Below are 14956 nucleotides of genomic sequence, written 5' to 3' on the forward strand. Positions count from 1 at the left end.
GGACTCCCAGGTCTCCGCAGAACCTGCTGGCAGTACAAACTGCCACCTACCGGCAGAACTGCCTTAGTACCCGAACCCCCAAATCCCACAGGACATTTGCCAGCCAGTTTCCTGCTTTCAACCCAATCCTGTAAGTGGAAAAAACAATCACTCACAAACCCAGGCCTGCCAGGAACCATGCTAGGGTCAAGGCTCTGATAAAAAGGGGTGTGCCAGAACATAAAAGTCATGACAGAAAAGACCCCAAAAAACCACCCAGAGACAGTATCATTCCCAGAGCACAGTGCCCCTGAATTGCAGTCCTGATGGAAGCCAACACCTTGCAAACAGCACAAAGTGGCTGTGCTACCCAGAAATGCCTCCTCTGAACAAAGGGAAACAACTGCTGAACAAAAGTAGTGTGTGCAGCAAAACAACTCCTCTCTGGGTGTGACTTTAGGGAAGTGCTGGGCTGCTTGGCAACCTTCAAAACACAAGATTTGGTCTTCAGGTTGTATCACATGGCTGCCCTGAGTATCTTTCAGGAAACTCCACCACATCAAACCCCAGCAGCTGGTGCTCAGCCCAGAGCCAGAAAGGGGCAATCTAAATATCCTCTCCTTAAACACAAACAAAGCAAACAAACAAAAGAAAAAACCAAAATATGTCTCAATAGCACTCTCAGGCAAATCTTTCACTTCTCCCAAAGGAACTAAAACATTATAACTTCTCACTACTTTTTGAGGCAGCTGAGGAAACAAAGTAGACACAAGCACAGTAACAAAAAGAGACAAGAAAAACAAGGAAACGTTGAAGAAAGCTGGAAGAAAAATCAAATCTACTACATTACTTTGTGGGACCACATACTCCTCTCTTCAGTTTTCAGTCCTGTCCTATTTCCCACACACATATTACACTTACCCTTGACACGTAGCTCTCTCCGTTTTTTTAAGTTCCCCTGTTTTAAATCTTTGAGAATGGACAGTAAATAAATAACAATTCCAAAAACAAAAAGCACACAATACCTGCATAGGGTCACTTCCAGTGCTGGCTCCATACTAGTTAAGTAAAATTAAGGTTCTCTGTGGACAAGGGCTACAGCATGGAGACTAAAGTCCAGCCACACGTAACACAAGAAATCGAAGTTCGTCTAGTTGAGGCTATTCCACGCCAAACACCAGAAGATGCTGACTGCTAATTTTGCTCCCTGTGATACTGAGATTAGCCATCTAATGTAGATCAACATGCAGTCAGGAGGCCATGACTACATTAGCACTCTCGTTTTTCAGAAGGCCCACAAGCCTAACTGTATTCCAATGATGGAAGCAAGAAAGATGGTCTTTCTCCAAATGTGTTTCCAGCAGATATTTCCTGGCTGCTTAGAGCAGCTCAATAGCCACATCTTCCCCATGCTTTCTGTCCATTTGGACAGTAATGGAAAGAACTTGTCATTATCACTACAAACAGATCCACATAAAAATTAAAAGCAGAGAGAAGAAAGTCCTACCACCCAATTAGGCTGCTCCCTATGCTACTGAGGAGGAAAATTTGGCCGGTAGTCATCCATTATTTGAGATCTATAGGCCCACAAAGACACAGTCATTAAGTATTGACTGAAGTCTACAATTACAAGTATTTCTTGAGCATTATTTAACAATTACATGTATATGTACAGAGCATATATGTACAGAGCAATAGGCAAAACCCTAGGACTTACCATATACCTTTTGAATGTCAGTTCTAGGTTGCCTAGAATGTGGCTAACTGTACTAAAACTGTACTGAAGTCTTTCAAATAATACAGCTGAACTCAGGACATGTGTTTCAATGTAAAGCAAGTAGTCAGCTTCTCAGGCAAAGAAAAAAAAATCCAATTCACTGACTTGTCCAAAGGGGAAGATAGCCTTAGCATCCTTACACATCTGAAGTTTCACTGCTGGCTGCAAAGCCAAACATCTGGAAGAAAAGCCCTTCAACATGAAAGCTGTCTCCTACCTCTAAAACTCAGACTCCTCAAATAGCCATGGCAGCGTCTGTAACTTGAGCGCTATGGCATGACATGATTTGAAATTGCAAGTTCTGCCAGACCTTTAACCAAAGTTGTTTAAGCATTGGCTCTTCTGCCTCTGAACACGGAAAAAACTGCACAAAATCCTGGCTTCCGTGGGAAAACAAAAGATTCCATGCCAACCTCTTTTCATCTTGGCCAAACACCCCTGCTAAAGACTAGGATAAAGTTGAGAATGTCAAAGCTAACAAAGATGAAACTCCACAGTTTCAATGTGAGGAATGCCATTGTTTACCAGGCTAAAGTCTCTGTGCTTTGGTTCCATCCTACATACACATTCCTGCTACGATTAAAACCTGAGACAGATTTGGTGATTTAGTCCATTAAACTATTAGGACCCTACAGTACGCTGTCATAAATGTAAATGAAGTTTGCTTTAAATGAAAGTATGGAAATGTTTCTCCATGTAGATAAATGCACCCATAATCATGATTTTTGCACTAAACAGAAAATAAAAGGAAACTCTGCCACCATGGCTATTCTTTTAGACTAAGAACAAAAGCTATTCATGTACCAAAGGCATGCTGGCAACGCACTGTTCAGCAGCAGTAAGAATAAACACATTCATTAACCATTAGGATCTTCCAGCTGCCAAGAGAGACTGCAAATGTCTCAAAAACCCATTGATAAATCACTGAGTATGAAAACCCTGAAAAGCAATTTTCCTGCTTTTCCTTGTTGTTCAGCCCAGCTACAAAATGTGCCAGCCACTAAACAATGGCTGTCAACAAAGCTTTCACAGAATCACAAGCAAAACATGAGAATTAAATCTTATGTAGCTTGCTCTTTACAGATGCTTACTTTAAGTGAAAAATGTGTTGCTTCATTGTGGACACACACACATACATTGTGGGAGAAAGGTAAAGCTGAACTTCATGTGTTACGGAACTAAATTATGGAATGAAAGCTGTTTTCACATATTTAAATGAACCAATAATCAAATGTAGCTATTTAGTCTTCCTCACTATTCATTGCACCACAACAGGAAAACAAAAAATGCAAACCGAAAAAATCCCCCAAAAAATCTACTAGGCATTTGCATCAGTACTTTCTCCAAAGAACAAACCCAGAACACTGATCAGCACTTACTGCTTTCATGCACCCCTACCTTGAATAAAGTATATATTTAAGAATGATAAGTGCTTCTCAAAACAAGGGAAATCTAAGAATGTCTTTAAAAATGTCACACTGGACTTGTACTTCCAACAGTTGCTTTCATAGTGACTTGAGAATTGACAGTTTACACTAAAAAACATAGATCATATTATGAAGCATAAATAAGTAAAAGGGTATAGGGAGCACAGCAGAATTCTTCTTAAGGGAAAACCAACCAACCAACCAACTGTCATCAAACCACAAAAAGATAATCCTTGATAAAATAAAAACGTATGCCCAAGATACAGATTAAGAGGTAGTGTAACAACCTGACACAGGAGAGGAATCAAAAAAAACCCACCAGGTAACTTGAAAAGGATAAGAGCTGGAAAGCAACTGTGGGAGAATATGGGGGGGGGGGGGGGGGGGGGGGGGGTGAGAATCTGCATTAAGTTGACTGAAAATGTACCAAAAGCCATACAGAAAATTCAAAATAGAGGCAATGATGCAGCAGGCAACAGAGAATAAGATCATTTTGTCAGAGTATGCTAGACAGAAATAGTCAGACTCATAAAATTGTTCCAGTAATGCCGAAGGAGCTACCTCATGTTAACAGGACTGGCATTTTCAGAATGCTTTAGAGAAAGGAAGATTGTTCAGAATTTAGCAATTGCTGCTTACAGAAATGTCAGGAAAGAGGGAGAAGAGACCAAAACTAGATCAAGCTTACAGGATAAGACCGGTGACAATAACTTACAATAAAGTAAATGGGCTGAGGAAAAGGATCAACATTCTCATAGCTTTATTTAAAGGAATGACTAAGAGAGCTGGGAGGGGAGTAGACAGGTATGTAAAAATGATGAAGGTTTTTCAAAATAATGAAGATAACTTCATAAGGGGAAAGAAGAACTGATATTCACCAAAATCCTGCATAACTAGGACAAATACTGACAGAAACTGCAAGATCGGTGTCACTCCACACAGGAGCAGCAACCATGAACTTTCAGGGTAAAACAATCAGCAGATCCAGACAAGAAAAAGCTATGGACAGGCTCCAACACTAAATAGCTCTGCATGATGGGGGTACTTATGCTGAGAGTAGACTACCGAGAGTGGCTTGAGTACGTGATCTCCATACCAGTACCTGCAGTTTCTGGAGTCAGAAACACAGTACTGAGCTGGCTGGTCCAATACAGCAGAGCATTTCTTATGCTCTTCGCTTGAGTTCCAGCTCCACCAAGCAGTATTTAACATCTCTCATATTGACAAAACTGAGAAAAACGTGGAAGTCCCGCCCCAAAGCAGGAGCAGAAAAAGACACAAATGCTAGAGCAAGTTATGCTCCACTAAAAGAGAAATGTAACCACAACAGTAAAAGAGAAAGTTAACCCCAACAGTACTCAGAGAGATTCAAATAACGGGAAGCAATTCAAAACTGTGAATATTTTATCAATACTTTTTTAGCCATTTAAAGCTTAGAAGTCAACCAGCAGGCCTGTAACAGGTAGTAAAACCAACCAGAGCACCCTGTTGAACAGTCTCAGATTAGCAAGCACATGGTGTCTGGTGGTAACTCACACACCTAGAACGGGACAGCCACAGGTACAGCATTCTCCCCATCACCTGAATAACAACAGTAAAGCAATCTCACAACAACCTATAATACCTAAACCCCTAAGGAGTTAATTTAGAGTAATCATGCTTTATCACGCTTGAAACAGAAGGAACAGAAATTCAGCATTTCAACACAAAACCATGCATCTTGGGAGGGACACACATACAATGGAATGGAAATTCTGTGGGCCCTAAGCATGTCTTTTAAAATAAATTGATCACATAAAGAAATGGTCAGAGCAATACCAGTTATCTGTAGGATCAGTCAGTTATCAAAATTGGCTGATGTTACCATGAAGATGGTAATTTGGTGAAAGAGAACGGAATCTCATTCATATGGGAACATATTTCAAGTCTGAATAAGGATAGAGACAGGATGCAAACCCCAGAGAAAACTTTCTGCATCCCAATATTGCTAGGAGATTGTGTGAATGAGACTTGGCAGCAAGAGAAAGTTGGTTTCTCTGGGTGTTATGACTCCTTCCACTGCAGTCACTGCAGTAACGTGCAAGTTACACAACCCACAAGGAAGGTCAAACAATACCAACTCTTCTCACTGACACCTTCCTGCTAAGAAAAAAAGACATTTTGTTTGACCCTCTCCAGTAATGTAACTTTGTTTTTAGAAATTAAAATAAAAAAACAAACCACAAAACCTACTTGTGTTAATTGCAAACAAAGTAAGACACAGGTTATTACCAGAGAGCATTTCCCAATAATTCAACAGCCCTCAGGAAATTGTCCTGAACAGCCAGAAAACACATTCCTACATGCATTTAGTGAGAGTAATTAGTACAATGAACCAAAGAATTATGCAAACTAATGAAGGAGCTGGGCAATTTAAATTACAGTCCATTCATTCTCTCCCTTTCCAGAGAAGGATGAAGGAAACCTACATGGCATATTAAGCAGTTAGCTCTTGAATTACAAAGTACACCATACCAAAATCAATGCAAATAGTGAATATTCAGACATGCAAAAGCAGACAAAGTTAACTCTGAAGATGTCTAAGGATACTGTGTTAAGCATATTTTAAAAGAAAAAAAAGAAACAATCATAAAGCCCAACAAAAATATTCTGGCAGTCAGACAGCTCTCACAAGAGTATTATCCAGTGATATTTGACTTCCATCCCCACTGTATTCCCTATTTCCAGAGAGACAGGATTTGTCAGACAGCAGGTAACAGATAAAAAAAGGCAATCAGACAAAGAGGCCTTTGTAATTCATAAAATTGTGACTACTGACCAATTTAGCGATACTCTGCTTTTTCACGTCAAGATTACAGCCCTTCCTTCACTACAAAAAAATGGGATGGGGGTGGTAGTGCTTTTTGTGGTGGTGTTAGAGAAGAAAGCCCCCAACTCCAGTTGCTGTTTTCATCAACATCTGACTGAAAGTATTCAGATCTGCACTGCAATTACAGAAAAGACAGACCTTGAAAAGCATTTCCACTCCATTTCTAGCAAAAAGAACACTAGATGGTGCTACATCTGTATTCCTATCTCTACACTCTCAGAAGATGAGAGCAGCAAGAAAAAGAAAAGTTAAAAGGGGAAAAAAAAAACACATCTAGGACACAATAGGTGCCTCCCACATGCAGCAGCACCATGCCACTTCCATACGGTGCTGCCCTGCTGTCCACCAACCACAGGGCTTAAGTCTCCTGCCCATTTACCTGCAGGAACTCCACTATCAACAGAACATTTGAAGTCAGACTACATTAAACTTTTCTCCTAAATCTTGCTAACAAAACCTAGAATGAAATATTACAAAACAAAAAATCCATTACAACCTCTACTAAGTCAATTTTTAGGTTTAGTGTTCAGAGAGTATGTGCTCCACCATACACAAAGTAAATGTTATTATTTTTCATAACAACTCTTAAAACATCCACAAACAATTTTTTTCAAGGATTAACTATTCTATTTCATCTGCCCTTCTGTGCTGAAGTCAGCACACATTCAAATACATTTACCTGCATAAAGCTTCATAGGTGCCACTTGCAGCACCTATGAGCTTTGGATGGTGCTTTAGTACCAAATTCAGTGGGAAAGGTGTTTTTAGGGTTCTGTCCCTATCTCAGACATTGGCTCAAGGAAATTTTTCACCACACTGCTTTTGTCCCCTGGACCCAGCCCTACAGCGCTTATTGCCTCTGTTATGCAAACAGAATTGCTTTTAGGACACACAATAGGACAATTAGAGAGGTGTGACCTAACTAAAAAGTAACTCTCATCTCCTCTCTGACACAAAAGCACAGCAAGGATTCTATCCAGACCAGTTGCCTAAAATGCCTCTAGTTGCACTCCCACAGAAATCTGTTCAAGCCCAATCCTGAGATGGTTTGGAGACAAGAAATGTTTAAGCCAGCCCTATATCCAAGAATACACGCTTAGCACAATCAGAATGTGCAACGCTCTCAGCTACATTGAATCTGCTCTTAGGTCCCAGGCAGATAAGATGGTGCTGCTGACTGAGTACCTCTCTACTGCCAGCAAACATAACAGGAAACAAAAACAGTAACAAAGAGAAAAGAAAGCAGCATTAAAAATTCTTTGAGCATCAATGGTCTGGAAAAGTTAAATAGTAAAATATGCACATCATACAATGTACTGTTAGTTATGTCAGATATAGCTCCAATTACCATTAGCTTGCTGCATTCCAGAAAGCATCACCACACCACACTGTGCCTCAGTTTCCCATTCTTTTCTTAAATGTGCCCAAGCATTTATTCACAAGAATTTTTGCAGATAGTTCGTACAATAGGCTGTTGGTGTTAATTTAAAACTAAAAAGAAATATAGATTACACTGATTGCTGAATTTGAACTCTAGGATCAGTCAAGGCTTGGTATCAGAAAAAAAAGTATAGTATATGCAGACTTGATATGAGAAATTTTTTCCCACTAAACAATTTAAATGTGATAAGTTGTCAATCAGAACTAAACAAAGTCTTCATGTTAAAGTCTCTGACAATCCTGACAATTCAGTCAAATATTTATCTTTCAGATTGTTTCAAAGGTATACACTGCATACCTGCACACACAACTGACAAAGATTTTACAGAGGGAATATGAGACCAATTCCTTACTTCCAGCCTATGCCCTCTGACACCTTTAAAATGCATAGCAAAAAGCTGAAGCTCCAAAATCCATAAGCAACAAAAAAAGGCCCCAAATACCCAAACAATCAACAAAACCACTGCTATTTCTACTGCAAGTCACATCATGTTATCCTCAATCACAAATGGTACAAATCTGACACCACAGAATAGCAAATCCATTTTAAAAAGCAATTTAGGATCAATCTGTAAACAACACTAGGCTGACAGCTAAGCAAGAAGAAAGAGATTCAGAAACTACTTCAGGCTTGAAGGAATGTGAAGTAGCAAGAACATGTCCTGGCCTCCATTTAATAAAAACTTTTTAAATGTTAAAAAGTGAGTTTGTCTTGCCTTTCAAGAAACCATAATCAAGAAGGCATCTTGATTCATGAAAGAAGTTGGTTGGCCCAGCTTGTAGTCAGAAACAGAAAAACAAAATTAACTTTCTGTTAACAGGGGAGAGAGGAGAGGGGCTGAAGGGGAGACAAGCCACAGCCAGCAGAATGGATTCCAAGATCCTTCTACAAGGGGCCTGGAAAACAGAATTATACTACCCACAATGCATTTATGTGATGAGCAGTTTCTAGTCTACCTAACTACATGGAAGTCAAAAGGATGACTATTTTTTAACTAACCAGTTAAGGAGCTCTAAATCCATGAAAACAAGGAAGGAAGGAAGGAGGGCAAGTAAGTTTGTTTATCTAAACAAAATATTTATTTTATGTAGATGCATAAAAGTGACTCCAGTGTTAATCCTGCTGCTTACCTTCCCAAGGAAATCAGGGTGGACTTGAGAGCAACTCTGCCCTTCTTTCTGTTTGTTTGTTTTTGGTTTTTTTTTTAGAATATCAACCCTTAGTAACTACCCAGCTGCTGGGCTGAGCTAAGCTAAGGCATGCTACTAAAGCAGCTGCTGACAGTCACCATTAGCTAGTTCTCTGATTTAAAGACAATTCTAGAAAGGGCTGACAGTAACTCAGGATAAAAGTATCTGGCTGCCAATTAGAACGGCCTTAGTCTTATTGCTGTTTTTCTCAGACATCTCATTTCTCCCTTCCAAAAACTCAGCTGACTCCTCAAAGGTTCTCAAAAGAATTAGAACTCACAAGGTCACATTAGGCTAAGAGAAGCCTCACAGCTCAGCCAACAAACGATGGACTTGGAATGGAAGCTGCCTGTCATTTCATGGCCATAACCATGACTAAACTGAGTTACAGTGATTACTCAAACACAAAAAAAAAAAAGAGTCAGCTGACCATAGCACTAAGAATCTAATTCTGTTTAAAATACCATACTTCAACACATATTCCATTTATTTGTATGACTCTATAACACAGTATTCAACCTCTTATAAAAGCATGCAGAAGAAGCTATTCCATTTACATTAACTTTTACTACTCCAGAACAAATGTGAAAAAATAGAATGGGTTTGAAAAGCAAAAATATGTACAGTAAAAAATTAGATCAAATTTCTCCCATCCCTATTTCTCACATTCTTCATATGAGAAAGCAATTCTCATATGAAGATAGAATTCTAAATTATGCTGAACATTAGGACAAGCATTCCATAAACTTTAAGGTGCAGTGTTCCCTTCTCCTCATCCCTGACTTCTGTTATTTTCCAAACAAACATTCAAATGGTTCAATTTCCTTAGTACATAAATACAGTAAGCTGGTTTTGCAGCTGTCATTGGTCTGTCCTATTTGCAAGGACCCTAAACATTACAAGTGCTTTCACTGAAAATCCAGGTGCCTGGGAAAAGAAGAAAAAATGTGCAGAACAGCAGCAGCACCGTCCATGAAGCAGATATCCCACCAAGAGTTTAAGAACAGAAGTTTAACTCTACACCACCACATGCTCACTAAGGTAAAGGATTTGACTGCTTACCAGTAATGGTGCAGGCATCTCTGTACTCTCTGCAGTCTGGCACATCATCTTCCACGCCTTCGCTTACATAGTGCTCCTCGTGAATGCCTGTGTCGCAGGCTAGGACTGCATGGTTCGACAGCTCCGAGGGAGGCACAGTGGCGGCCAAAGTGCAGTCGTGCAAAGCTGTGGCGTCCAGCTTGGCAGGTTTCACAGGCTTGTACAATGTGCCATCAGGGGGACCAGCACTGGAGACCGGGGCTGGCTGGCACAGATGGAACTCCTTGTCTTCACTAGAGTTGGCTTCAAGAAGTCTGCAGAACACAAAAGGAACAAATGTTCAATTCAGGTCATTCCAAACAGTGTATACCAGGACAGATGGTTTTCTTTTCCTTAAACATTAGTTTAACCTGACAAATTCAGCAAATACTGAAACTCCTACACTCTTCACAGAGCAGGTGCCTATCTCTGCACTTTGCCCAGTGGTGTGCACTCTGCACCTTGCACAGTAGCAAAGTGTCAGTCCTTGTACTACGTTTTTTACTAACAGCTGATTAAACATCCATATTTTTGCCTATCCCAACTTGCAGTAAGCACAGTCCATTCACCTTGGCTCATTCACCAACTTTCTCTCATGTCAGCCAGGTTAAAGTTTTGTGTAACCCAGCATCTGTATGAGCCAGGTCACACAGAAAGGCTGCACATCCCTGGTTGATTTACTGGAACTTTATTAACACCGTAACTTGAAATCAACTGATAGCAAACAAAACAGCAATTATTGGAAGTTGATGGTATAACGGTACTAGACTTTCCTCTCCACTGTACACACAGCCCCTCACTGACAGACTGGCAGCCGGCACTTCTAGCTCCCTTTACAGGGAACACAGAAAACAAAATTCAAAGTGCCCTGAGTTAAAGGACTGACCACACTGCTGCTCCCCAGTGCCTCAGCCAAACTGGGAATGAAGTCCCTCCACGCTGGATACTGATGTCCCCAGAAAGATGGAATTGGCCAGAGAAGGAATGAAGAAGAGCACATTTCTCCCAAAACTTAACCAAACATTTTGTGTAAGGAGCTAAAGGCACGGCAAAAAATGATGGTATGATACTGCTTTTGGTTATCAGCAGTGTAAGGAAAGATGCAAAGGCTCCCTACTGCGAGGAAAGGACAATATTATCATGGGATTGCAGAAAAACAGACTTGGGAAAGGACTTTAAAGCTATGTAACAGCTACAACGCATAAGCAGCAGCTGAAGAACAAGCCACACAGGAACACCCAGACAACATGGGAAAAACAGGAAGACAGACAGCAAGAAAACACAACTGCACTGATTTACAAGCAGCAGGTTTGGATGCAAGTCCATATGCAAGTGCAGCAACAGAACATGCTATGTTCAGTGCTTCACTGAGAACCAGAACAACAGTTTTCTTGAGAATTCTATGTGAAAAAGGCTCTCACTAATCTCTGGAACATGTCCAGATAATCTTATTTTGCTGTTAAAGTTACACTCAGTATTTCGGCATCTTGTTTTCTGGCATTCCTAGCCAATAACATTATTGCTCCAATAAAACATGACAGTATTTCTAGAAACTCACTGCAAGACTCAAATATCAGTCTCTAAACTGTCAAGACAGTGATCAGGTGTTTAGACCTTCTGGGAGTAAGCTTCAGAAATGTCTTGCAACAAAGCTGGAACACTGCACCAGCACTATTTTTCTCTACCTACTTTTCCCCTTCAGAACAGGTGTAAGAACAAAAAACCAAAATTCTATCCTCCATTCCGAGGGTCTCAACAAGGATACATTTGTACTGAAATCAGAACACCGTAACTAGAAAACAGATGGGCAATATTAACACTTGGAAAAAATACCCTTACACACAAAATAACATTTCATTAAGTTTTCCTCAATTACATACATTTGTATTCCTGCATGGTATCACTTAACCTGGAAATACTTCTCACACTCGAAATTCAAAAACCATATTTTGCAAGGACCGTAACAGCTAAAGCAGTACACTAAACTGAATTAAAAATTTATTCCATACCCTAATAAAAATGATACTCTACTGTGGCAGCTGCAGGAAGAGAAAGCTTCACTCGAGTGCTTTAACAGAAAGTGTTATGGTTCCCCTGCAGAGCACCCATTATTCCTGCACTATCACAGTACATACTGAAAAGAACAATGGGGTTACTTGTACTGATTACTTTTTAAATGGTCCCCTTTCAAGTGGCTCCTTAGAAATAACTAGAGGGAGATTACTGATATTAAAAATTAGTTTCTCAAATGAAGCTGGAATCAAAATGCAAATCTTAATTTTCCCCTCTGCACTGAAGAAAGAAACAGTTTAAGCTATAAACAAGAAAAAGTACTGGAAATGCACAGACTGACTGATTAGATGGAGTCAATTTTGTCCCAGCTGCTGCCACACAACTGTGAATTACATTTGTTTTGGGAAACTGTTAGATAAGTCTGTTGTTATGAACAAGGCCCTTGACTAGGATTAAATAACTAAAAGTTCCAACAGCACTTTTCAGCTTTTCTTGCCCTCCTCTTCCCTCCTTCCCAGGCCCTGCCTTAACAACTCAGGAATCCATTAAGAAAACAGCACTCCTGAATGAAATAACACTGATAACCAGGGTGTGATTTGTCCACAGCCTTCAAATGAGTTCTGGGAATTTAAGATCTTGTAACTTTTCTGAACAAATGACATCCAACATCTGACATACCTGACCACCATTTCTGACTCTCTCCCACAAAATCCTCACCAAAAATACTTTTGGTCAAAACATATTGGCCAAAACATAACATTCCAATCTGCATAAGAAGTTTGTGTTGAATGAGTTTCACCTCTTAACATTCACTCCACTAAGGTACCATGGAACCAGTTCTCCCCCGCCTGTAAGCTCCACCCCAACCCTTGACTCTGTTAAGAGTAAACAGAGATATGCATCCAGAAACAAAAGTCATCAATGCTCTTCCTTCACACAAACTGTTTCACTGTTGGCACTTAGGGAAACTAGAAGAAGGTTGAAAGTACAAAGAAGGAACAAAAGCTAAACCTCTCAAAATTCACAACAGTCAGTCTGCCTGGTCGACTATAGAAACACATGGAGCATCTACATGAGAAAGTCAAGTTCAGGTTTAAGGAAGAGAATTTGCCTTGAACTTAAAACCTTGTATCATGGAGGAAAAGCCAGCATAAATGTGTGTGTCTCTTCCTTTCAGACTTATTAAATATCCTCAGTTTCCATAAACATAGGGGAGAAATGTTGTTCATTCTTCTAAAACTGTTTGCATGGCATCTCCTGCAAGGCAAATATTACCACCTAATCCAGGCAATGCACACTTGTCCTTTAAACTTCTATGTAAGTCTTCCTATTGCAGAAAATAAAAACAAATTGCAACTGAAGACTATTTACCAGATTGTCAAAACAGCCACAAAGAGAAATGGACATGATAGTTACTGTCCCCAGAAAATACACAATATTAATATTATTCTTTAGTCAGTGTCACCTGCACATACAATATTTGTAAACATGATGGTACAAATTGTTATTGAACGCCTTGGTATTTACTCCTTCTGAGATACAAATGAGGATAGAAATAATTATCATAGTTTTGTACCTAATCTGACATCCAAACAAGTGAAGAGTTTGTAAATCAGATTATAACTTTTCTTAATGAAAATTCAACCCATTTCATTCTTTCTGCTGCGTATGTCAACAGCACCCTGGATATAGGATTTAAGTAACTCCTCTCCTACCTAATATGACATAATTCAGCTTTTGCCTCAGTATGGTAAAAGCTATATTGGACCATTGGCTGTACTGTGCCATTTTTTCCCAGTCTAAATACAATGAAAGTCTGAGGCCAATAGACAGATGTGGAACTAAAGAAAAATTTAATTTTGAATGTTTGAACAAAATCCTTCAGTGTAAAACTGTTTGCTGAAAGAGCAAAGTTCCCTAAAGTTATTATCATTTAACAAAGGTCATTCTACTCTGAAAAAAACCCTAATTTGTCAGTTGTTTGAAAGGCAATCATTCCAACCCTGCACCTTGTTAGAGTGATCAACAACCACCAAGACTTGCTCCTGCACACCACCTCTGTAGAATGCCCAGATTTTGGTCTAATTCAATAAATGCCTAAAACAGAGTACTGGCATGATTATTATATTAAGACCTTCAATTCTACATACAGCCAACACCTCTGCAATCTAATAGTATATCCACACAATACACTGGACTGTGACTGCAACGTAACCAAGACTTGATGAAGAAGTACATTGGGTACTGACTGGAGTGTACCTGTGGCCAGATTACAAAAGGCAAGTCAGGTATTGAGCTGTGATTAGTCACTGTGTTCCACATATAAAAAACAAAACAAAACGAAAAAAAAAAATCCAGCTTTGCCAGTTATCTAGGCAAAGCAGTTCAAAGCTAACAGACACATTTACATTAGACAACAGCCAAAATTAGATGGTTTTGAAGCAGAGGGGAAAAAAAATGTCCACAACAGTCAGCCATTTCTGGGTTCTGGACATGAAAAGAAATTTGTTCATTTTTTCTTTGTGGTTGTTTTGTGGGGAAAGGGTTGAGTTTCATACACTACAAATTTCATATACAAGTAAATAAAACAAACCACTTGCTTTTTCACTGTCATTTGAGATGAAGCTTTTCTGCATTCAGCATTAAACTGAACTTAGCCCTGAATCTGAATACTCAAATGACTTTAAGTAATCCTTCTTCCTCCATCAAAAGCAGAAAAAGACACAGAGATATTCAGCCATGTGCTCACCTAGAGCCCAGCAAAGCCAAGTAAGTTATCCATAACTTTGCAACATTATTCTTACCACCATCTTGGGTTGTAGCAACAGCAATTTACTATAGCCACAAAACATCTGGAACTCCTAATGTGCTACCCAAGAGCCACATGCTGCACCCTTTGGTGATTATTAAGCTTTGAACCATTTTTAATTATCCAGCTCAGATTTTGTGATTCAATACTACTTTTATTCAATTGTCGAAAATGGCAACCGGGACACTCAATCTCTGCCAATTTAAAGAAATATTTCCTTAACAGAGGGAAAAAATATCTTTCCAGAACATCTGACTAAAATCTTCCAGGTCATTCTTTTGCTATGCATACTCTCATATGTAATTCAACTATGCTGTTTGGTTTAGAGAAGAAGCAAAACCATTTACTGTGAGCCGGCTGGTTTTGCATAA

The 14956-nt window shown here is 39.5% G+C and overlaps 1 protein-coding gene across 3 annotated transcripts in view; it reads right to left on the bottom strand.

The window, feature by feature from the left end:
• The window catches only part of TRAK1 (trafficking kinesin protein 1), a 127830-nt gene that overhangs the window by 72070 nt on the left and 40804 nt on the right, over positions 1–14956 (bottom strand). For all 3 annotated transcript variants that reach the window (XM_038128815.1, XM_038128813.1, XM_038128814.1), the window contains one exon: positions 9746–10038. Coding sequence is in view for 1 of the 3 variants with exons in the window: in XM_038128813.1 (XP_037984741.1) it covers positions 9746–10038 (293 nt within the window). In the remaining 2 variants the exon portion in view is untranslated. Of the gene's footprint in view, positions 1–9745; positions 10039–14956 lie in introns of those variants that run through there.

The sequence above is a fragment of the Motacilla alba genome, chromosome 2, assembly GCF_015832195.1.
Source record: "Motacilla alba alba isolate MOTALB_02 chromosome 2, Motacilla_alba_V1.0_pri, whole genome shotgun sequence".
NCBI lineage: Eukaryota > Metazoa > Chordata > Aves > Passeriformes > Motacillidae > Motacilla > Motacilla alba.